Source organism: Patiria miniata, unplaced genomic scaffold (genome assembly GCF_015706575.1).
Source record: "Patiria miniata isolate m_02_andy unplaced genomic scaffold, ASM1570657v1 HiC_scaffold_18, whole genome shotgun sequence".
Lineage (NCBI taxonomy): Eukaryota > Metazoa > Echinodermata > Asteroidea > Valvatida > Asterinidae > Patiria > Patiria miniata.
In genome coordinates, this window is record NW_024037056.1 from 1,778,060 (window position 1) to 1,802,447 (window position 24,388).

General features: G+C 41.9%; 1 protein-coding gene across 1 annotated transcript in view; it reads left to right on the forward strand.

The window, feature by feature from the left end:
• LOC119724144 (guanine nucleotide exchange factor DBS-like) overlaps positions 1–16,253 on the forward strand; it is a 92,556-nt gene extending 76,303 nt beyond the window's left edge. Inside the window, exons 21-29 of the mRNA XM_038195069.1 lie at positions 415–507; positions 1,832–1,957; positions 2,710–2,907; positions 3,692–3,784; positions 3,902–3,983; positions 4,649–4,691; positions 5,338–5,557; positions 7,243–7,335; positions 13,006–16,253. Coding sequence (XP_038050997.1) covers positions 415–507; positions 1,832–1,957; positions 2,710–2,907; positions 3,692–3,784; positions 3,902–3,983; positions 4,649–4,691; positions 5,338–5,557; positions 7,243–7,335; positions 13,006–15,507 — 3,450 coding nt within the window. The 3' untranslated portion in view covers positions 15,508–16,253. The remainder of the gene's footprint in view (positions 1–414; positions 508–1,831; positions 1,958–2,709; positions 2,908–3,691; positions 3,785–3,901; positions 3,984–4,648; positions 4,692–5,337; positions 5,558–7,242; positions 7,336–13,005) is intronic.
• Positions 16,254–24,388: the final 8,135 nt, after the last annotated feature.

Here is a 24,388-nt window from a genome sequence, read left to right on the forward strand (position 1 = left end):
TCTGTGTTGTAAATTTACAATTCCCGTCACTTGCTCAGACTCCGTTTTAAATCATGAATAGTCGGATTGCATTATGCGACACTTAATATTTTGTCCACATGGTCCGCAATAAACAGAAATCACATCCGGTATGGAATGTGCGCATTTCTGTGGGAAGTTTTCGGATAGCATTGCGGACATTGTCTAACTGCGGTCTTGAACAGCTGCAGCCAGATGCTTTATACATAGGTCATAGGCCACTTCCTTCACAAGATTCTGTGAAGCTCATCAGCGTATCCCAGCGTCCTGTTTGCAGGGCGGGGGGTACGAGCGAAAACTGACTTGTGATTGACTTGTAATGGATTTTTATTACAACACTGATGTAGTGTTTAGAAAATAATGTGGTGTTGTTATTGTTGTTGTTTTTGTTGACAGGAATGCCAAAGATTGCTAGGTCACAAACTCCCTCTGAGTGCATACTTACTCAAGCCAGTCCAGAGAATCACTAAGTATCAACTACTCCTCAGGGTAAGTTAAAAAGAAGACAAACTTGCTGATTGAAAACTTAAATTACAATGTTGAGTCAATCCAACGATGCCAGCAGTTGTTGTAGTTGAGTTACTTGCGATGGATCACAAGTACATCACAAGTCCGGTTTCAAGTACATCACAAGTCCGGTCATAAGTACAGGGCGAGTTAAAAAAAAAAAGGAAACCCAAATAGCATGACCAATTTTGTAATGAAGTTCTGCATGTAGCACTATCAAAATCTAGGATATGAAACTCCAATTGATAAGCTTTCTTTTAGTTCAAGAATCATTCAAATCACTCATGCACTTTTCAAGTTTAGGAACTTTAAACACAAGCACCAATTTGGGGATCTGTCCACGGATCACAAAAAGGCAAGTGTTCTTTCAGCAAAACAAAAACAATTCACATAGGGATGTATGTGAATTGTTTTTGTTTTGCCGAAAGAACACTACCCGTTTTGGTCATTCTTGGACAGAACTTTCAAACGATGTTTGTGCTTAAAATTCCGTAACTTGAAAAGGACATGATTGATTTGAATGATTCTTGTACTTGTAATGGACCTTTGATGGACTTGTGATGGACTTGTACGATGGACCTGTGATTGTCTTGTGATGGACTTGTGATGGTCTTGTGATGTACTTGTGATGGACTTGTGATGGACTGTTGATGGACTTCTGATGGATTTGTGATGGTCTTGTGACAGTCTTGTGATGGACTTGTGATAACTTGTGATGGACTTGTGATGACTTACGATGGCTTTATGACGGACCTGTGATGGACTTGTAATGGACTTGTGATGGATTTGTGATGGACTTGTGACGGACTTGTGACGGACCTGTGACGGACCTGTGACGGACTTGTGACGGACTTGTGATGGACTTGTGATGGACTTCTGATGGACCTGTGATGGACCTGTGATGGACTTGTGATGGACCTGTGACGGACCTGTGATGGACCTGTGATGGTCTTGTGATGGACTTGTGATGGACTTGTGATGGACTTGTGATGGACTTGTGATGGACTTGTGATGGACTTGTGATGGACTTGTGATGGACTTGTGATGGACTTGTGATGGACTTGTGATGGACTTGTGATGGACTTGTGATGGACTTGTGACTGGACCTGCGACGGACCTGCGACGGACCTGCGACGGACCTGCGACGGACCTGCGACGGTCTTGCGACGGACCTGCGACGGACTTGTGATCCATCGCCAGTAACACTGCATGCCAGCTTGATAAACCATATTGTACCATGCAAAACATTGAACTGTAATACCACAAATAACCATCAAAAATGTCTTGGTCTTTTCCCTTTTACCAGGAGATGTTGAAATATTCGTCCTTAGAGCCGGGGGCTGAAGATCTGAAGACAGCGCTGGACTGTATGCTGACTGTCATCAAGTACGTCAACGATACCATGCATCAAGTAGCAATTACAGGATTTGAGGTAGGTGGACTCTTTGGTTAAAGGGAATGTACATCATTGGATTTTGCCATAATTTTCAGAAATGAACTATTTGAGAGGTTAGTATAATAGAGCAAATATTGTTACACTGACATTTTTGAAGTTTTGTGTTCGAAAAGGTTGGAAAAACCAAGAAAAACAAAAATGTTCAAGTAGTCTGGTTCCCTGACTCCACAAAAGATAAAATGGATCAATTTATAGATGATGGAAAATTGTAAGGCAAGGGAACCAGTCTAGCTGGCCTGCACCCGTTCATGAACATGTAACCAATAGCAAACAAAATTTGGACTGAACAAATGGTAAATTTGGAGCAGTAGTTGAAAAATAGTTAGGTTTTTCCAACGCTGGTCGGCCGACCACCGTTGGAAATGTATACAAAAATACCATTTTCTTGAAAATGACTTCACACCAGGTGCCATAATTTTACAAGATGCTTGAGACTGTCATTTACCAACATCCTAGTAAGGTATTTCGTAAAAACTTGGTAGTTTTATTTTTCGATGTTTGCAAATGTTGTATATTCCCTTAAAGAGCAACTCCTGTCGGAAGAGGTTGTTAAAAAAAAAATTATTTATGTCGTTTGACGTCTCTCTCCAGTAGACTTTATTTACAGTTAATTAAAGGCAGGAATCGCACGCAAAAATAAGCAGAAGTTGCGTTTGGGTCATGACTACCGGTATACAAGCTCTTGTTGATTTGACACATTTGTTTGGTGTTTTCGTCATCGTCAACAGGGCAAGCTATCCAATCTGGGCAAGCTCCTCATGCAGGGCGCCCTCTACATGTGGGTGGACCACAAGAAGCGCAACTACGACATCCGGCAGAAAAAGATGCAGCGGCACGTCTTCCTGTACGAAAAGATGGTGCTGTTCTGCAAGAAGCGGGGAGATATTAAGGAGAAGACGTGCTACGGTTACAAGAGCTCCCTCAAGGTATGCACTCATTCTTTCCAAACCAAGTCCAAGCCTAACCTACTGTTACCCCTGACCCCACCCCACCTGGCCCTATCCCCAACTCTACTCGAACCTATCTCACACCCATCCGACCCTACCCAAATCCCTACCTTCCACCACCCGCTACCTTAGCCCCAACCCTGCCACAGCCCTCTCCTACCTACACCCACGAACCACCTACCTATTACCCCACCCTACTCCACACCCCCACTCCACCCCACCTTAACCTAACCCCACTCAGCCCAACCCCACTTAGCCCTACCCTACCTACCCTACCCCACCCCTACCTTCACCCAACCCTACCCCTACCCAACCAAACCCGATCCAAAAATACCCCCACACACACGCTGCCCAAACCCTACCCCTACCTACCGGACCTTCCTCCACCCTAACCTACCCCAAACCTTACCTAACACCCCACTCCACCCCACCCAACCCCACACCCCACTCCACCCTACCCCCACCCAAACTTTCCCCCCGTCCCAACCTAACCCCACTCCAACAAACCTTACCCCACCCCTACCTCAACCCAACGCTACCCCCACCCTACCCTCACCCAACCAAACCTCCACCCAACCCAACCCCCATCCAACCCAACCCCCATCCAACCCTACTCCCACCCCAACCAACCCTACTCCCACCCAACCCTACTCAAACCCTACCCCAAACCTACCCCGACCCTTGAACGCTAATCTGAAACGGGTGTAACTTATTGCACTTGTTTCCATAGTAAACCCATCACATTCTGTTTCTCATGTAACAGACCGCCGGCATCGGACTGACAGAACATGTAAAGGGGGACAAGAGAAAGTTTGAGATGTGGTCTGGCGGCAGGGTGAACGTCTACACATTCCAGGTAGTTCAATGAACAAGTGTTTGCCTCTGTCAGTCAATGTTATATCCCTCTGGAGAAACTCAATCAGCACTAAATAGACCATGATAATCAATCTGGGTTTTTTGTTGTCATTTTTAGGCTCCCTCGGAGTCTGAGAAGATGGCTTGGGTCAAAGCAACGAGGCAGGCGTTATTACAAAGCCAACAACTGGAGGTTACAGGTAATAATAATAATAATGAAAATAATCTCTACTATAATTCCAGGAATCTCTGTCTGTCTGTCTGTATTTCGATTATCTCTAGAACCGGGCACCGTATGAAGTTAAAAATTGGCGGGTATATTGCTCGGGACCACAGAATGTGCAGTGCCAAGTTGGAAGTTGTTTGGACGAGCGGTTCTCGAAAAAGCTGCAAAAAAGCAGCATTTTCTGAGCCTCACCATAACCATTAAAGCAAAGCACTTCGGTAAATGTAGTCGGGAGTGTGGCCCAGTGGTTAGGGTTCATGACTCATGATCAGAGGGTCAGGGGTTCGAATCCAGCCGCTGGACAAATGCTGTGTCCTTGGGCAAGCCACTTCACCTCCACTTGCCTCTCTCCACACAATGGGTATAATGAGTATAAATGGGTACCGGCATTAGCTGAGGAGTAACCTGCGATGGACTGGCATCCCGTCCAGGGGGAATAGAAATATTCTTAGTCGTTTCGTGCTACTGAAACCGGAGATAAACGCCGGCCTGATGGGCCACATTGGCGCGTGACAGGCTTTACTTACGGTATATGTAGCTTCTGAGTTTTGCACTATGCTGTCTGTTTCCTTGGGTTGAATTCAGCAATCCGTTATCGTGTTTTCAATTTTGATGTTTTTGTCATTTTTGTTTCATCAGCTGCAGGTAGACCAGTGCAAAAGCCTCACACCTTAGAAAGCAGGCAAGTACCTTTAAACCATAAGCATATATCAATATTACTAGATTAATCCATATTATTATGATATCGATATCGCCGATTCCAATTCTTTAATCATATCTCAATTTTCAGTATTGAGGATCGGAATGATATCGAAAATGCGCTAGATTATCGTCAAAATAAATCTCCCGTTTTTGCTTTTACTTTATGTTCAAGGTTTGCTATATAATGAAATAAAACTCGGCGGCAACTTGTGCTTGTGACTCAGAATAGAAATATCGCGAAATGCCAAGCGGTGTCACTTTGTGCTCTGCGTTCGCTGGAATTTGCGGTCTCCCCAATGTAAAACCTCAAAAGCAACCGCCCGTTCTGGACAAAATCTCAGTGCCGATATTTGTTGTAAAAAGTTTGAGCAATATGCTCCAGAGAAAGCCGTGGAAAATTGGGACCTGTTTCTTCTTTGTTTCTTTAATAATCAAAGTGCCATCTATATGGTACTATTTACTTTTACATGGGATAATCGATATATGAAATATTCTCTGTTTTGGATTTACGATATATCGATTATTGAAAATTCTGATATCGACGGTGGTTACTTGTTACTATTACATTTTGGAGTACACTGTATTTGCTGCCTGCTGAAATTATGAAATCGTTTTCCGCCCACCAGCCCAACCAATGAGAGCACGCCCGCTAATGGTGGCCCCCTGCCCTCGCCCACAGCGAGCGACACCTCCTCGACAGGTTACGGCAGTGCCAACCCCTCCCTGGCCAGCGAGCAGTCGCTGGAGTGCGAAGAAGATGAAAACGAGGAGGGCTGGGTCAGCGGAGAATTCAGCGAATCTGACGACGAAACGCTGGAAGACAGGAGGGAGTCGCCCTCGCCGCAGGTAAGATTTGTCGCGTCGATCCTTGGATTAGATGAAAAGCGCCCTCTATTGAGGAAGGCTGGGTCAGCGCAGAATTCAGCGAATCTGACGACGAAACGCTGGAAGACAGGAGGGAGTCCCCCTCGCCGCAGGTAAGATTGTCTCGTCGATCCTTGGATAGTTGAATAGCGCCCTCTATCGAGGAAGGCTGGGTCAGCGCAGAATTCAGCGAATCTGACAAAATGCTCTTAAGAGAGGAGAGAGAATCGCTCTCACCGAAGGTAAGATTTGTCGCGTCGATTCTTGGATAAATAAATAGCGCCCTCTATGGAGGAAGGGTGAGTTAGCGGGGAATTCAGCGAATCGGACGATGAAACGCTCGAAGAGAGGAGAGAATCGCCCTCTACGCAGGTAAGATTTGTCGCGTCGATCCTTGGATTAGATGAATTAGCGCCCTCTATTGGGGAAGGGTGAGTTTGCTGGAATTTAGCGAATCTGACGACGAAACACTCGAAGAGAGGAGAGGATCACCCTCACCGCAGGTAAGATTTGTCGCGTCGATCTTTGGATTAGATGAATAGCGCCCTCTATTGAGGAAGGGTGAGTTTGCAGGAATTTAGCGAATCTGACGACAAAAGGCTCGAAGAGAGGAGAGGATCACCCTCATCACTAAGATTTGTCGCGTCAATCTTTGGATTAGATGAATAGCGCCCTCTATTGAGGAATTTAGCGAATCTGACGACAAAACGCTCGAAGAGGGGAGAGAATTGCCCTCACCACAGGTAAGATTGTCCACTTGATCCTTGGATTAGATAAATAGCGCCCTCTGTTGAGGAAAGTTGGTTAGCAGAGAATTGGGTGAAAACTGACGACGATACATGCTAGATGATAGAGAAATAACCCTCACCGCAGGTAAGATTGCTACGTGTACGTCGATCCTTGGTTAGATAAATAGTTCCCTCTATTGAGGAAGACGGAAAAGTGGGAGTTCAGAGTGGGGCAAGTAAGCGCAAGTTTGGGCGAGGACTGCTTGATGGTTGGACTACGTGGGGTGCTGTGCTGGTCCAATGGTTACGGTTTTGGACTCGTGTGCCGTGGTACATGGGTTCGCATCCTGACGGGGAACATGGTGCTTGTGCGCTTGGGCAAGGCACTTTACTACGATTGCCTCTCTCCACCCAGGTGTAGTAAATGGGTACCTGGTAGGAAGAAATTCCTTCAATGCTTGAGCCCCGTAATGGCAGCCGTGCTAAAGCCAGGGTAATAATAAGAGTGCCATGAGCGTCACTTCGTGACGGACATGAGCGCTTTACAAGAAGCCATTATTATTATTATTATTATTATTACTCTAGTCGACTATTTGGAGCCGGACCACGTGGCACGATTGCATGGCTGGTTACCATACACAGCAGGGAGCCAGGACCCAGAAGATTTGTGATGACGTTTTGACCAGCGTTTGACTAGAGGCGTTTGCATGTTGCTATTAGGGCACAGGCGTAAGTTATGTCACAAATCAACAACTAGTCGACTAATGGTCCTCGCCCAAACTTGCTAAATGATATTGCTATACATTTGTTCCTTGTCAATATTAATAGCTCCCTCTATTGATTCTGATAGCAATTAACAGCGCCCTCTGTTGGTCACCATTTGAAAGTAGCATTTGACCTCATTAATGACCCTGTTTTCATTCTGTCCCGTTTACTTAGCCTGTCAATCAGTACGTAGTTCTCGCGGAGTACAACGTCGTCGAGGAAGGCGAAATGGCCGTCAAAGTGAACGACATCGTCAACGTTCAGAAGGTCGGTAAAGAGGGCTGGTGGTTGGTCAGCCGCTCGGACACCGGCCAACAGGGCTGGGTACCGGGCGGTTACCTGGAGCCATTGTCCAATCATCTTGCACGAAGCAGTCCTAGTCTGAGCAGTCAAGGTTTGTGGTCGCATTGTGATGTTATTTTTTATCTTTTTCTTCATTTTTTTTCTGTTATAAAATTTCTGTCCTATTAGTCAAAAAACCAAAAAAAAAATGGTCTCTTGTCAGCGTGCGTGTCAATATTTTTTTTTTTTTCCAAATTGTCTGCGGTAGCTACAACAGCGCCCTCTTTTTGCCGCGCCGCCTCAAATTTTCTTACCAAGGAGCACCAAGGAATGGGGAAGGGCACAAAGGCAAGTGATGGAGGACACCAAGGCAAATGATGGAAGACACCAATGTATATGAGGACACCAAAAAGCAAAATAGTACCCCACCTTGTCTGTACAATCCAAGCTTGAAAAAAAAAAAAAACGCATCGCCGCATCAATTCCAGAACTTTGGTTTGAAATATTTTTTTTTTGGCCTTATCAGTGATGTGTTTTATTAGCTTGCCATCCATGAACATTAATGTGTTTTTGTGCAAGGTAACAAAGCAACTGCATGTGTGACTGGTTTGAAATGTTGAAGGAAACGATTGTATATTTCTTTTTTCTGTCTTTCTTTTTGGCATATATCATCATACAAATAGTGAATGTTTGTGAGTGCAATGGTAAGAATAATTTCACGAGGTGACATATGGAATGTTCCATTCCACAAGGCGAAGCTGAGTAGAATGGAACATTCCAGCTGTCACCGAATAAAATTATTCTTTCGATTGCATCACGAATGTGAAACATTCAGTATTTGTTTTGTATAACACCCAAGGGCAGATCCAAAACACAATTTTGGGGGGAGGGTGGCCAAAAAAAATTTGGTCCCCTAAAAAGTGGGTCAAAAAAATTACGGCACGGGGTTCAGGGCCCACTTAAGGGCCCTAAAAAATTCTGGATTCTAGATGCTCTGTGGTGCGATCTGAGGCAATTTCTGACCACTTTAACCAATTTTATTTAAGGAAAAGATGGTGGTGTACACAGTGCCTGCCTTTATTGCGACGTCTTTTAAAAAAAAAAATTGGGTTTGTTTTTTTGGGGGCCATGGCCCCCGTTGCCCCCCCCCCCCCCTGGATCGCCCTTGACAACACCTGAATAAATCCTCGTCATCTGATTGGTCAGTGCAATGGAACTTCCATTTACCGTGGAATGGAACTTCTATTTTTGCTGTGCGGCCGCGCCGTGCTTCGTTACGAATAATTCAATGACATGTGATCAATGACCTACCAATCAGACGACGGGGATTTCTTCAGGCATTATATTATCATTGCATGATGCATGTTACTTCATCAGTGTTGCATTCATGGTTGCACAATGCCCTTGTCATGTTGTCTTGATAATTGAATCTTGGAAGTGAGAACAATTGGAATTTTAAGTCTTTTGGTCACATCTATAAAATAGGTTGGGTACTCAAAGTGGGAAATGTTGTTCGAGATTTTTTCTTACGCCAAGTAAAAAAAAAAATTTTTTTGTCCAGTTTATTTGGGGTTTTTTAAGGAGGAGGAGGCCCTTTTTCTCCCAAGATGGCGGATTTTCTATTACATTTTCTTGACTCTTTTGCCGAAACTGTTGTGTTCAAAGGGGCCATTACCCTTTCTACCAGGTCTTGGACTTGTGCACATAGCTACAATTTTGCTGGGACAAACAATAAAGACAAAATATAATGTTGTATTTAATTTAATTCTTATTTTAACTGGGTAGTCCCGTGGGGCCCAGCAAAGAAAAGACAATGCGAAGAAATTACAGTTTTAGAGGTGGGAGGGAAAATCCAGAGGAATATTCTGGGGAAAACCCACGGAATCAGGCAGGAACTGAAAACCCAATCCACATGTGGACTTGGGCAGGAATCGAACACAGGTCACAGTGGTGGAAGGCGAGGAAAGAACCGCTACGCCAACCCGACTCCATAATGCAAAACTTTAGGGATGTGCTCCCCCCCCCCCCACACACACACACAGCCTAGAAAAATTGAAATTGAAGATCCCCCCCCCCTTCAGCCCCCCTCAGCCCCCCCCCCCCCCAAAAAAATGTCACACTACTCTTAAAAATAATTTTAAAAATACAAAAAAGGGGTACAAGGAAAAAAAAAAACATATAACCTCCTTCACCTCTACAGATTTTTCCTTTACTAATTGTCTACAGCCATCATTTTCAATTCCCTCCTCCCCAATCAGAATGAAAATCTTGGTGAGACAACTTGGCAAGGGAACTTGACTGAATTCCTTGATAACCTATATTAAATGAAGATTGAAAAACTTAAATTGACTGGAAACGGCAACCCAAGAAAGTGTTTTTATTCAGAGGTCCCAGGTTCAAATCCTGCCACGGTCAATGTTCCGTTAAACCTAATATAAGTTAAGACTAGAAACAGTTGAATTCCAGTAGGTTCAGTTTGTAGCCTTTTGGGCTTCGCGCGCCAACAAAAGAGGGCACCCTTTTACCTAGCAATGACGTCCCATGGGCGGGACACATACATTTCGCTTGTTGACGCGCGCGCACCATTCCTTGAGTGTGACGCAAGTTCACCAGGGGATTTGTACTATGTACACGCAGTGGCAAAATATTGCAGTCAGGCAAGATGGCGTCGTTCGGTCACCCCCAACTGTACTTTCTTTGCCAGTGAGGGGGTACTTGTGAACGGAGCAGATATGGATTCCGTGCGTGAATAGCAGATGGCACTGTGGCATGTGCAAAATTGTTCACGCTCATATGGCGTGAAGTACGCAAAACCGGTACTAAGTTTATTCTGAATGCGCGCAACTTGTGGCGTCTTTGCGTGGGCATCAGGCGTTGTCATGCAGTGCATTTGAACACGTCCGTCCCAGTGGTCTCTCCAAACTCTCCCTTTGTTAACCATTGAGGGGGTACTAGCGCACGGAGCCCATAGTAATTAGTACGACTTAACAAACCAGAGTTAAGCTGATAAACCTACATGGATTTAACTGTCCGATCAACTGTTAAGTAACTCACAACTTCCTAGGATTGCATGTATGACACTTGCATGTTGTTGTTTATCACTCACATTTTTTCACCCTCATTTTGTTCCTTCTTCTTCTCGTCATTCCCCCCTCCCCCGTCCCGTTCCCACCAAACCTTGCAGGATTTTTCTTTGTTTGAGCCTGATATTAGGCCACAACCATTTTTATTGGAGGTAAGATATTGTCACTAGGTTCATGGTCCATGCAATTGTAGCTTATTTCAATGTTTTCCCCAGTCTACAGTTTTAAGTCGTAGCCTTTTCTTTACCCGTTCCGAAGCAGTCATCATTCGCCGTGTTTCTGCTTTTTGTTAAATGTTAAGTGTCTGGTAGTTTGCATGCTAAACACCGCTCACTGCAGTTCCATTATTGAAATGTCACTTATCCTTAGGGTACCAATATTTTTGTCAACTGTGTCAAAAAACATCCTAATTTTGTGGACCATTTTTGTGATGTAAAAATTGTGCTGTTTTTTTCTAGCTGTACCTTGGCTGCTCAAATAATGACTTTGTCTTAAGGGGACAATGGATCAAATTGTGGTTTAGTTGAATCAATCAGATTTCGTTCACGGAAATCTCAGAATGTCGTGGAATTTTTTTACACATCGTGGAAACTCGTGGAAAGTATGAGTTGGTCCAGCAAGTGCTAGTATGCAAATATTATGAATGTTCATGAGTGCAATGGTAAGAATAATTTCATGAGGTGACAGATGGAATGTTCCATTCCGCTTGACTTGGCCTTGTGGAATGGACCATTCTTTTGTCATCTAATTTGATGGAATGTTCCATTCCACTTGGCTTCGCCTTGTAGAATGGAACATTCCATTGCCTCCTGATTTGATGGAATGTTGGAATGTTCCATTCCACTTGGCTTCGTTTTGTGGAATGGACCATTCCATTTGTCATCTAATTTGATGGAATGTTCCATTCCACTTGGCTTCGCCTTGTGGAATGGAACATTCCATTGCCACCTGATTTGATGGAATGTTCCATTCCACTTGGCTTCGCCTTGTGGAATGGAACATTCCATTTGTCACCTGATTTGATGGAATGTTCCATTCCACTTGGCTTCGCCTTGTGGAATGGAACATTCCATTGCCACCTGATTTGATGGAATGTTCCATTCCACTTGGCTTCGCCTTGTGGAATGGAACATTCCATTTGTCACCGAATGAAATTATTCTTTCCATTGCACTAATCTGAAACATTCATTACTTGCTTTATACAACACCTGAATAAATCCTTGTGTCTGATTTGTCAGGTACCGTGGAATAGAACTTCTATTCAATGACATGTGATCAAAACCTACCAATCAAATGACGGGGATTTATTTAGGCATTGCATAAAATTTCTGGAAAGTGTTTTAAGAAATGTGACGACAGAATGATATTGGAAGATTACAATTTTGTGTTCATTTATTGTAGTGAATATGAAAATAGAAATAGAAAAAGAAATATGTATAGCCGCCCCATTGCTATTCTATGAAGAAAAAAAAAACACCCACCCTACTTCAGAATCCTGCCAAACTAAACACATTGCAGATTTATCCATTTTTTGCCCCCCCCCCCCCCCCCCCCCCATCATGCTTGTTTGCAACTTAAATTGTTAATGTCTAATTTTCTACAAACAAATAACATAGTTTGTACTTCTAGGCAAGATTTTAACAATCACGAATTATACAGCTTTGATGTGCCTCTCATTTGATGCCTTGCAGATAGCTTAAAATTAATCCGTTCTTAACTTTAGAAACAACCTTTTCCAATTTATCATCTTAACATTTGAACTTGTCTCCCATAATAGTTACATTACATAACCCTGTCTTACATTTTTCTCTTATAGCACCCCCATTTTGAGCTTTTATCTGTCTTTGCTCCATCAGCAGGAATTTTAAATCCCCCCCTTATCAAGAACAAGTCCCAGCACCGCCCCAAACCACCCTGCCTAGCCTACATGTATTGCTCCCTGCAGCACACGAAATTGCCCAAGCATTCAATGGTTTTATGGATGTATAAACACAGTGTTATACAGTGTGCAAGGTTCCCCAAAAAAAGTTGTGCAAGCAAATATCCTTTAATTTCTCAAAATGTACTTAACATGAGTATTTCATCTTGATGGAGCATATTAATTATACTCTTGTGTATAATCAGTGAAAATGCCACGGAAATCTGTTCATGCAAACCAGAGATATAAGATTGTAAAAGGCTATGGGTTTTTCAACCATTCCAATGGGATTTACACAGTTAATGATATCAGTGCATCAGATTGTCATGAACCATTTCACTCTGATGTAAAATAAGTTAATTGTGAAATCCCATCCCATTGGAATGGGTGAAAAACCCATAGCCTTTTATAATGTGTTAGATCTATAGTTTGCATGAACGGATTTCCATGACATTTTTACTGAATATACACAAGAGTATAATTAATATGCTCTATCAAGATGAAATACTCGTGTTTATTAGTTTTTGAGAACTTAAAGGATATGTGCTTGCACAACTTTTTTGGGGGACACCCTGTGATAATGGGTTAATGAACAAGCATGATGTTTTGCTTTCAGCTTTCATTTAATGCTTTGAATTGTGATCGTATCTTCAGGTGGAGTCCTCTGACAAATTGAGCTCTGCTTCAAAGGAACCTCAGGCCCAGGTCGCAACGGAGAATCAGTCGGTCAATAAGCCAGAGTCGCAGCCACAGCCAACAAAAGAAGACCAACCCCTGACCAAGCCAGAGCCTCAGCCACAATCCATGTCGGAGAACCAATCCCTGACAAAGTCACAGCCACTGCAACAGGCCATAATGGAGTACCGTGCCGTGACAAAGCCACAGCCGCAGCTGCTATCCTCGAGTGAGAACCGACCTTCTACCAAGCCAGAGCCGCATTCAAAAGCGACGATGGAAAACCAACCTACTACCAAGCCAGAGCCGCAGCCCCAAGCCATGATGGAAAACCAATCCTTATCCAAGCCAGAGTCGAAGCCACAAGTTATAATAGAAAACCAATTCTTATCCAAGCCGCAGCCACAATCAATGATGGAAAACCAATCCATGACCAAGCCAGAGCCACAACCACAATCCATGACTAAGCCAGAGCTACAGCCACAATCCATTACGGAAAACCAGTCCATGACCAAGACTGAGCCACAGGCCCAATGCATGACAGAAAACAAATCCTTATCCCAGCCAGAGCCACAACCACAATCCATGACTAAGCCAGAGCTGCAGCCACAATCCATTACGGAAAACCAGTCCATGACCAAGCCAAAGCCCCAATCCATGATGGAAAACCAATCCATGACCAAGACTGAGCCACAGCCCCAATCAATGACTAAGCCAGAGCGACAGCCACAATCCATTACGGAAAACCAATCCATGACCAAACCAGAGCCAAAGCCCCAATCCATGATGGAAAACCAATCCATGACCAAGACTGAGCCACAGCCCCAATCAATGACTAAGCCAGAGCGACAGCCACAATCCATTACGGAAAACCAATCCATGACCAAACCAGAGCCACAGCAACAATCCATGATGGAAAACCAATCCTTATCCAAGCCAGAGCCACAACCACAATCCATGACTAAGCCAGAGCCACAACCACAATCCATGACTAAGCCAGAGCCACAACCACAGTCCATGGCTAAGACAGAGCTACAGTCACAGTCCATTATGGAAAACCAATCCATGACCAAGCCAGAGCCAAAGCCCCAATCCATGATGGAAAACGAATCCTTATTCAAGCCAGAGCCACAACCACAATCCATGACTAAGCCAGAGCCACAACTACAATCCATGACCAAGCCAGAGGTACAGTCACAATCTAGAATGACAAACCAACCCATTACCAAGCCACCATCCGCGATGAAAAATCAATCCATGTCAAAGCCACAGCCGAAGCCACGTGCCATAATGGAGGACCAACCCACTACCAAGTCAGAGCCAAAGCCAAAATCCATGATGGAAAACCAATCCCTATCTAAGCCACAGCCACATAACATAACAGAGGACCAACCCACTACCAAGCCAGTACTGCAGCCACAGCTGCAGTCAAAGCCGCAATCAATGAAAGGGAACCAACCCACTACCAAGCCACATTCGATGCCGCAATCTATGAAAGGCAACCAACCCACAACCACACTGGGGTCTCAGCCACTGTCTGTGATTCAGGCCCGACCCACTACCAAGCCACAGTCAAAGCCGCAATCCAAGAAAGGCAACCAAGCCATGATCACACTAGAGTCACAGCCGCTGTCTCTGATGGCAGCCCAACCCACAACCAAGCCACAGTCAAAGCCGCAATCCATGAAAGGCAACCAAGCCACAACCAAGCCACAGTCAAAGCCGCAATCCATGAAAGGTAACCAAGCCATGATCACACTAGAGTCACAGCCGCTGTCTCTGATGGCAGCCCAACCCACAACCAAGCCACAGTCAAAGCCGCAATCCAAGAAAGGGAATCAATTACTCATGACCACACTTGAGCCACAGCCACTGTCTGTGATGCAGGCTCAACCCACTACCAAGCCACAGTCAAAGCCCCCGTCTCTCTCCGAGAACCAACCACGGCTGCAGTTCTCCATCAAAGCCCGGCCTGCATCCAAGTCACAACCGCAGTACCATTTTTCCATAGAAAATGCAGGCATGACTAAGCCAGAGCCACAGCCCCAATCGCCCAAAGTAAATCCTCAAGTCGCTGAGCCACAGTCGCAGCCTCAGGCCACAACAGAACCCCTACTAACCCAAACGGCCGAATTCACCTACCAGGTCGAATCAATGGAAGAAGAGTCCAGCTACGTCACCGAGACCGTGATCCAAGTTAGCAACAACGAAAGACCCGTCGATTCACGCCGAGAGACAGAAATCAAACTGCCCGAGGTGCCGGGCTTCGAGATTACAACTCTGACGACATCTGGGGACGGTGACCGCGTCATAGAGATAGTGATAGAACCGGAGACGCACACCCAGCAACAGACGGAGATGGAGAAGGAGGACACTAACGCCAATGTTCTGTCAGATACCCCGGATCTGTTAACATCATCTGTCGTCATTGACGGGGTTGGGGAAGTACAAGCCAAATCGAATCAGTCAGTCATGGAATAATGAAAGATTTAGGCTAGATTCAAACAACACCGATATTAAGGGTAGAAATGTACGAAAGTCAAAGTCCTTTTGCTCCCCCCCCCCCCAGGTTACCCATCCCCACCCCACGTTTCCCCCATATTTTTTTCAGTGTCAAAATACCTAAAGTCTTTGCGTACACTAAGCTATATATATCGACTAAATAAAATATAGTAAGGATACAATCAACTTGAGGAATATAGATCAGCAATTGCAAGATAACAAGATGTCTGACAAAGACTCCGACAAAGTTTTTCCTCCATTATGTTTCTGGCCAAAAATAAATAAATAAAACGTGACTCATTTAGTACCGGTCCTCCCTTTACAGAACAAATGTTTGAGCATTTAAAAAAAATTTACCTAGTGTCTGAATTTTTCCAACCGAGAGAAGATTTTTTTGGGGGGGGCAGCCCGCTGACAATAACACTTGGGCTAAGCCAGCAACTAGAAATAAAACCTTCCTAATTCCTGGCCGTAGGTGACCTCCATAAATCGACGATTCGAAAATTGAAATCGACATCTGGTACAAAAGCCTTTCTTCTGTCAGAAAGCCCATTATACAACCAACAAAGAAGCAGACATTCTCTACATTTCAGTCTGCTTTTGCGGTGACCTTATATGTTTTTTTGTAGGCTTTCCACGGTCATTCAACCCTTTGTTGCGGACAGTTAAACGACCCACAAAGAACATCTTCAGGGACAGTCGGTCATTTAACCTCAAATTTCAAATCTTTTTTAATTGGTCTTCAGAAATCTTTTTATTTTTTTTATTCGGGCCAAGAAAATAAGGAATACATTTCCCATTTTTGAGATTGAGTAAAAGATTGAGGAGGAAAAATGCACCTTCTTCAGTTTGTCCTCTTTGGTGTTGCCTAGCTTTAATAGAGTGTCCTTTCTCTATGAGTGAATCAAGCTCCATTGCTCATCAGGAATTTCGACATATAGAGCTGGAATTAAAACTATGTTGTAGATACTAGATCCTAGAGGCCCTAAGAACAGGACTCTCTGTATCTGTATCACAAAAATGGTCCTTTTTCCCTCTAGTATCCCAATTTAATTCCATTAAAAATACCTCATTATGTTTAATGGAATCTGGGTTGCAATTAATAGAAGGGAATGATACAGATACAGAGAGTCCCGTTTTTTTAGGGCCTCTTGGAATCTAGTATCTACAACATAGTCTCAGCTCCAGCTCTGTTATGTCAAATTCCTGCAGCATTGGCGCTGGAGTTCCTCAAGCTAGGTGTTTGGCATTGTATCATAATCCCTGTTTACGGTGGGGCAAAAACCACAAAAGAACTAAATAACTGTTATTCATATCGGAACCAACACTCATTGTGAGTGTATGTGCTTGATGTAACCTATCAGCATTCATTTTGTCAGATGTGGGGGCAAGTACATGGAGGGTACTGAACCCGTAACCTGGCCCAATTTTATGGCGCTGCTTAATAGTGAAAAATTTTGGTGTTCGCGTGGTTTAGGACCCCGTTCCATGTAAGAGAAGGAAAAGACATTTTTATGTTTTGAGACTTACCTGAACATTTGGCGATGATACAAGCAGGAAAAGTCACTTTATGTGTTGGGAATCATCTATGACTAGTACACTAAAATACCATGTTGAATATCGGCTAGCTTAATCTTGTGGAAAGAGGGCAGGGTTTTGATTTATGAGAGAAATTATTGGGTAAAACAGTGACAAAGACACAATGGTGAGAACTTCTTCAACACGCACGTCTCCGAGTGCCAATTTTTTTTTTAAAGAAAGTCACATTTTATTCAAAAGTTATTAATAAAATTTCAACAACAAAAAGTGAGTTGCTCTTGAAGAAAAAACTGCTGAGTCTGTAAAAGTCATGTTGGAATTGACTGTCACTTTCAAAAGTCATTTTTGAACGGAGTTTGTAAAACAAAAATGGAGGCGTCCTAAACTACATGACTTCAATTTACAAACATCTCTGGTTACTGTAACAGAAAATTCCGTGCTTGCGGTAAGCGTATTTCGCTTGTTAGCAAGGAATTTTGGCTTATGCGCATACCTACATACCGTTACTAAGAATTCTGTGCTTACAGAGTTAGCAAAGATTTCGTTCTGCTAGCGCTGTAAGCACAGAATGATGGCTGTAAGATTCTGTAGGTCGAAAGTCTGTCTTTATATCTTTTTTTCCATTACCAATAAAGCTGTAACGAGCTCGGCAACTGGAGGTTTTAGTTCGAAGGTGAAACGTTTTGGAATGGGAAGACAAAACGTTTTAATAAATTCACATTTCGATTTTTGTTGTGTTTGTAAATATGAATTTACATTTATCTCAATGTAATTATGTATAAATTCACAGATTGAGTTTCGTATGTAAATATCTAAATATATATTAACATGCATATATGAATGGTAAATATGTGCATGAATTCTTAATTTATGCATAAATTATGTGTTTTATGTTCACAGTTGTATATGATATAGATACAATTATGGGAAATATATATTTATATTGACTTGTATCTTCCATTGCAATTTGAAGATAAAAGGAGCTTTTTCTTTGAAGATTTTGATTTATTCTTTTAAAGAAAACTACCTGAAACTAACAGTAAGTACATGTTCCTTTTTTATTTGAATATTGAAACAGATAACCTTCAATCTAAAAAGGAACGTTTCTCGCTACCAATGAAAATACGGCAGTCGAGGAATGGACCGATCCAGTAAGCACCGCCCCATGGTGTTCTGGATCGGTCCATTAGGGCTATACCACGCCCCTTTTTGATCACCTACTTACCGGCCGTTAAGCCCACTGCGCGCGCGTGGGCAATATCACGCGGTTGTACCGCCGCGTGATTTTGGTTGCGAAATCTCTGCTGTCATTGGTCAAAAACATCATGGGGCAGAGTGGTGTCTGTGCTTTGTTTTATGCTTGTTCAGGGGCGCGCCCGATGCATTGATTGTGCATGGCAAGATGATTATGGAGAATTGTTTAATGTGCCAAGAATATGCGACATGCCAAGCATGTAACATGCGCCAGTTTATAAATGGTTAGAAAAACAGCCCAAACTGACTTTAAATTTGTAAAGAATAAAATTATGCTAAAACTAATTGCCATAACATATTTGTACATAGTTAAAATATAAATCAAATTAACAAGATTGTTTAATGTAAGTCAAATTAACTATTCGCATCTGAATCATTGAAATAAATATTTAAGGGGCGGGCCCTGAAGCTCCACCCCCTAAGGGGGATACGAGATTCATAAACACATTCACGTCAATAATATTTGACCCTTTTTGACCCAGGCCCACAATGCAGTGCGCTGTCACAAATTTTGCAACAAAACCCACAAACGACTTGTGCATTTTTGAAGCGTTGTGCAATGTTTACATGTGTGTACATAAAGCGAACGCATAAGATTGCAGTGTAGTTGGTACAGGGTATTTCTAAAGTGATTTTTTTTAGCTGTATCATTTTTCATTACAAAAAAAAGAAGAGGCCATTCATATTTTTTTTCTCTGTGAGTTGTACACGTAGTGTAACCGCATGCCATTCGCTAAGCTTTTATCTTTGTATTTTACCGTAAAACCTGTTCAACCTTTTCAGTTGATCGTACTTGTACAACGACCGTATATAACTAGAAAATAAGCCAAAAAGTGCGTACAAGATAACAACGAATCATCTTAACTGAGATTTCCACATGTGAGAGATCGTGTTCTTGTTTTTACCATGAATTTAAATTGTCGATCGAAAGGAGAAAGAAATCGAAGGCCGTTTTTTTCTTTTTAAGGCACTAACATTAAATGTTGAAAACCTTGCCTTTTTGTACTTTACCTGGTCCCTCCATCCTATCATTTTCATTTTTGCGTATACTTCTCCTGCTGCTCGAAAAACAATTTCTACATAATGTGTACCCATTTTTTAACTGTGAAATTTTGATTCGAAATGTGCACATGCGTAATTTTGATGAGTATAGTTGAACTTGTGTTAACCCTTAACTTATTAAACGATTTTGTAGTTGAACTTGTGTTAACCCTTAACTTATTAAACGATTTTGTAGATTTGTACGCAACGCTAGCCCGTTTGTTTTCCAACTAGTAGATTATCCCCTTTATAGGCATCATGTATATCCTATTTCAACCCAACTGGTTTCGTTTTTCAGAAATTAATTCCTGCTTTGACTCTCGACGTGAGGCAAATCCTGCGCACTACGCGGTCTTTCATATTAATCATAACCTCGGTATGGTATTTCTTTGAAGAATGTAGATAATATGAAACAGTTGCATTTCATAAACAAACTTCTTCTTTTTTACCATTTTCGCTGTAGGGGTACGTGCCCCTTTGATCTCGGATGGGATTTCACAGTGGGAGTTTTTAATTCAATTAAATTCAATCAAAATCAATCGAAGTCATTGTCAACCAAGTCAGTCCTCTATAATAAGATGTACCGGTGTAGTGTAAAATTTGGACTGTGATGAAATACGAACTAATAGGTTGTGTTGCGCATGCGTCAGTGGACATTGGGACAGTAACAGGTCATGTGTAAGGGATTGAGTCCTTATGGTAAAAGAGATAGGATTTCATGGGAGTCCAATTTCCTATGACACCGGAACGAATTTGTTTTTGTAGCAAGAGCCCAAAAAAATATTCGGAAAAAAAAGTTGCAACCTGACGCCATTTTTTTCTTCATATATCTTCTCAATGAAGGTCAGTCATTGCAAAAATGATAAGACCTGAATCTGGGACTGAGAAACATTCCCAATTTTGTTAGGAAATACTTAGAAAATTGTCTTGACTCTCCATAGACTTTGTACACAACCGCTGAAGTGGCGTCAGGTTGCAACATTTTTTCCCATAAATTCTGTTCAGCTCGTTAAAGAATCTCGATGGGCTTAATGTTCTCTTAAAAAACTGATTCGTCATTTTATTTACAAAAGAGGGTGTTTTGATAGTTGTACCTATATTTTAGGTATTTTATTAAAATCTTCATTTAGAAATCCTTCTCCTAAGTGATATGCCCCGCCCATTTTCATTTGTGCCTGCATGTTAATTATTATTATTTTGAATCATCTTGGTTGTAATAAAACTAATATTTTTTTTTTTCGATTTAATTTGTGCAATGTTAACCATGGACACTTCTACTTAAATATTAGGTGTACACATTGTGGAATTTGAAATTCTTATATTATTGTCAAAACGAATTTTAATTGAAACATAATAATGGTGTAATGTCGGCATCATGTAAACAGCTTTTTAAATGGAAAAAAAAATGTGAAAGAAAGGAAATCACACGAAGAATTTGCTTGTGTCATTTTTGTAAGTGAGCGCAAAACTGTGCTACAAGTTCGTTGAATATTCATTTTGATGACTTGCGTTTTCACAAATTATCATCAAAATCCTTTTTGCTCAAAACACCTTGTCTGAAATGGTGGCACTGCAGCATTTTAAAGGTGTATAGAAGGCGCCCGCTGAATGGTCAGAATCTCGTGGTCAAGACGCAGTCGTGTGTTGCATAATTAATCGCCGGATCTGCTCGCATTATCATATCCCCTTGCTGTGCAAGGGGATATTCTATAAATGAGACGTGATGTTTGAAACTGAAACTTGCAATTTACGAAGTAAAAAGGGGCCTAAAATATTTTAACTTTCACTTTCCATTCGCATTTGCAAAGCATGAAAATCTGTGAAAGGACAAATTTAAATTCCTTATTAATCGCGCATTTACTCAACGAATAGCAGATCATCTCGCTTTACAATAGAACAAAATTACCAAACAAAATAAATCAAAACATAATCAAAATTTTGGAGAAGCGACAGAAATGAATGGTTTACTTTTTGACCTTAAACAAAATCATGAACCCTTTGACTTTGAAAAAAAAAACCTATTACCTATAAGATACGCTTTTCCCTATTTTACAAATCGTCAGTCTACCGAAAAAAAAGTTAGTTATGTTTGTCAAAAAAAGTCACACAAATCGTTAGTGACATTTCAGAATGCAATGCGACTTTAAACCGTAATCATCTATATATATAGGGCCTCATCATCCCTGCCAAGGTTATTTTTAAACCGTGCTACATTTTAATGCATCACGTTTCGGGTTAGGTCGGGTTAGGGTGCCATGTTGTAAACGCCCCCTGGTGGTTTAGGGTTTCGTAATGTAGTCCTAGAACGACACCAAATACATGTAACATTGCCTTGGGCTAGGCTACAGGCAAATGTAACATGTTGCCCTTTTCTTTCAATTCTAAGATTTTTGTTCAGCTAATTGAAAAATAAATGTCTACACGTCACAGTCTGTTAAGTTGTTTTTCATTTTCACAAAACAGGGGCCTACACAAAATATTGGGGCCCAGAATAAAAATAAGACTGCATTAATTTTGATCTTCATGCGCGCAACGCTATGCTTTCAATGCACATAATTATAACGGGCTTGCTTACAATGATTGTATTAAAAATATATCGCATACAGAAAATAACTGGCATACTTGGAGCGGCTCCCAGTCGTCACGTTCATATATTGTCATCGCGGCATGCATAGCGATACCAGACTACTGAGCACTATGTTGACTGAACTCCAGTCTTCATCAGTGACCCATTGAAGGTAAGTTATCATGTGAATTCGCATTTTACTAACATTTCAGTTTTTAACTATCTTTGACTCGTAGCCACAATGTCAGTTATTTTAATGGTCGAGTTTTCATCGTCGATGTTTGTAGTCGAATTATCTAGGTCGCTTTCAACGTGTCGCTACAGTAAACTAGGCCGTGCATTTCCCGTGTAGACCCGCTAACAAAACTGAAGTAACATGCCTAAGGTTTACTCACTATCATCTAGGTTTCGGTAGGCCTATCGATAACCAAATTTTATTTTATTTTTCCTTCCGCGTGATCTGACAATATTTACTTTGACTGCTTCCCGTCAGCCCCATTGTCAACGGTGTGAATGTTTTTAAACAAGTGACTGGTTTTCTTGTATAGCGTGAACTAGTTCACGAGGCCTGGCGAACTAGTTCACAATTATTACAAATCGTGGAAATTATACACAAAAATGGAAAGTATACACATGAGTTGCGAAACACAAAAGCGTTTAATATGCAGTAATACTGTTTGAATTGCGAGTCGTAAGGGCATATTTTGTACTGTTGTAATGATGTCAATTCAGCGTGTTGGGGCAGATAGCGGGCACAAAATCATGATAAACTTGTTTATTTTGGCGCGTTGGAAACACAGGTTCTTTGGACTTTTAACACTTGTCAGCTGCCCAAAATATTGTGATCGTTTGCTTAATAGTATCTAGATGATTGACCTGTTTTTAAGCAAACAAAACTAACCGACCGAACACTGAAGTAGGTAAAAACACGAGCAGTTTACAGCCAGCTATTTTGCAATGATTTCACCGAAATGACGGCGGGCTTTTCTGTTAATTGTTACGACATCAAGTATTGACAAGGGAACTTCAGCGCGAATCAAGCCTCATATTCACAAAGGATCTGAAAAGAATAGAGGTACGGTAGGCCTTACTGTCAAAATCTAAAGATAATCTTGTTTTCAGACATTTTTAAAAAGTTACCACTTGGGAGCATTAGTTGGACCCTTATGTTCTGCATTTATATTTTGGCCCTTTTCTTATTTTGAAGATTTGCTACGTCACTTAATTGTATGCATAATTAAGAGTACGCGTTACCAAGTTTACCAGGTTTTCCCGGCAAATGCGTTTAAGGGACTCGCGTGTAGTATGGATCTACTTTCTTGAAATTGTAGACAATTTGCAGCACCCCTATTTACTACAGATGGTGCCAGCGTGTTTATTAAAGCAGTTATTTTTTCTTAATTTAATATGGTAGGCATAAAAGTAAATTTACGTTGGCAATTTGGTCGCCACCAAAGTTGTAATGAATTAAATCGTCTGGTAAAAAAAATGCAGTGTTTGCAAACCTAATTGTAACTGATTTACAAACTGGAGACAGTGTATATAATTTGATTATAAATCAAACCAAACTTTTGGCGCAATGTCTTTAAAACATGCAATGTTGTAAAGGCCTGTATTGAATTATGCAGTGTTGTAGTCGAGTACTTTTTTCCGAGTACCGAGTACTGCCGAGTACTGAGGTTGCCAAGTACGAGTACGAGTAGGCCTACTTGTACCTCCGAGTACATGAACAGGCTAGGTCTCCGAGTACGAGTACTTGTACTTCCGTGTACGATACAAGTACAAGTATTTCCGAATACGGCCATACGGCATGGTCCACTGAGCATAATTGGCCCCGCAGGCCCAGTCAGACCGATAAAAAGACTCACTCACGGCTAGCTGGTAAATATGTTTGTCTGGACATGCACAGAGAAAAATCATGAAACTTCGATTTCTCCACAAGCCAATCAACCATTTCAAACTGATAAATAAGGCTGTGGTAAGTCAAGCTATACCATTTTCCCCCGAGTACTGCTATTCGAGTATGAGTACTTTGATGGTCGAGTACAATTTCGAAATGTCGAGTACGAGTACTTTGCTGCCGAATAAGTACGAGTACCGTCATTTCGAGTACGAGTACTTTGACATTCGAGTAGAGTACGAGTTCGAGTACTACTAACAAAGTACTCGAGTAGTACACGAGTACCAAGTACGAGTACTACAACACTGGAATTATGAAAATATGGGACTAATGTATTCTGCAAATTATTAAGAAACGGTTCTTAAATCGTCAAAATGATTCGTAGTGTCTGGATCTATAATGGCTGTCGATATTGCCCTCGCTATACAAACTTTGAAGAAGTTTGCAGAAGGGCTCACATTTTAATAAGAAATCCAACCGGAATCCATATCCCCGTGGCAACCCGAGTTGGAATTAGGAGAAAATGTAAACGGTTGCTCCGCGCTTAAACACATCGTCCA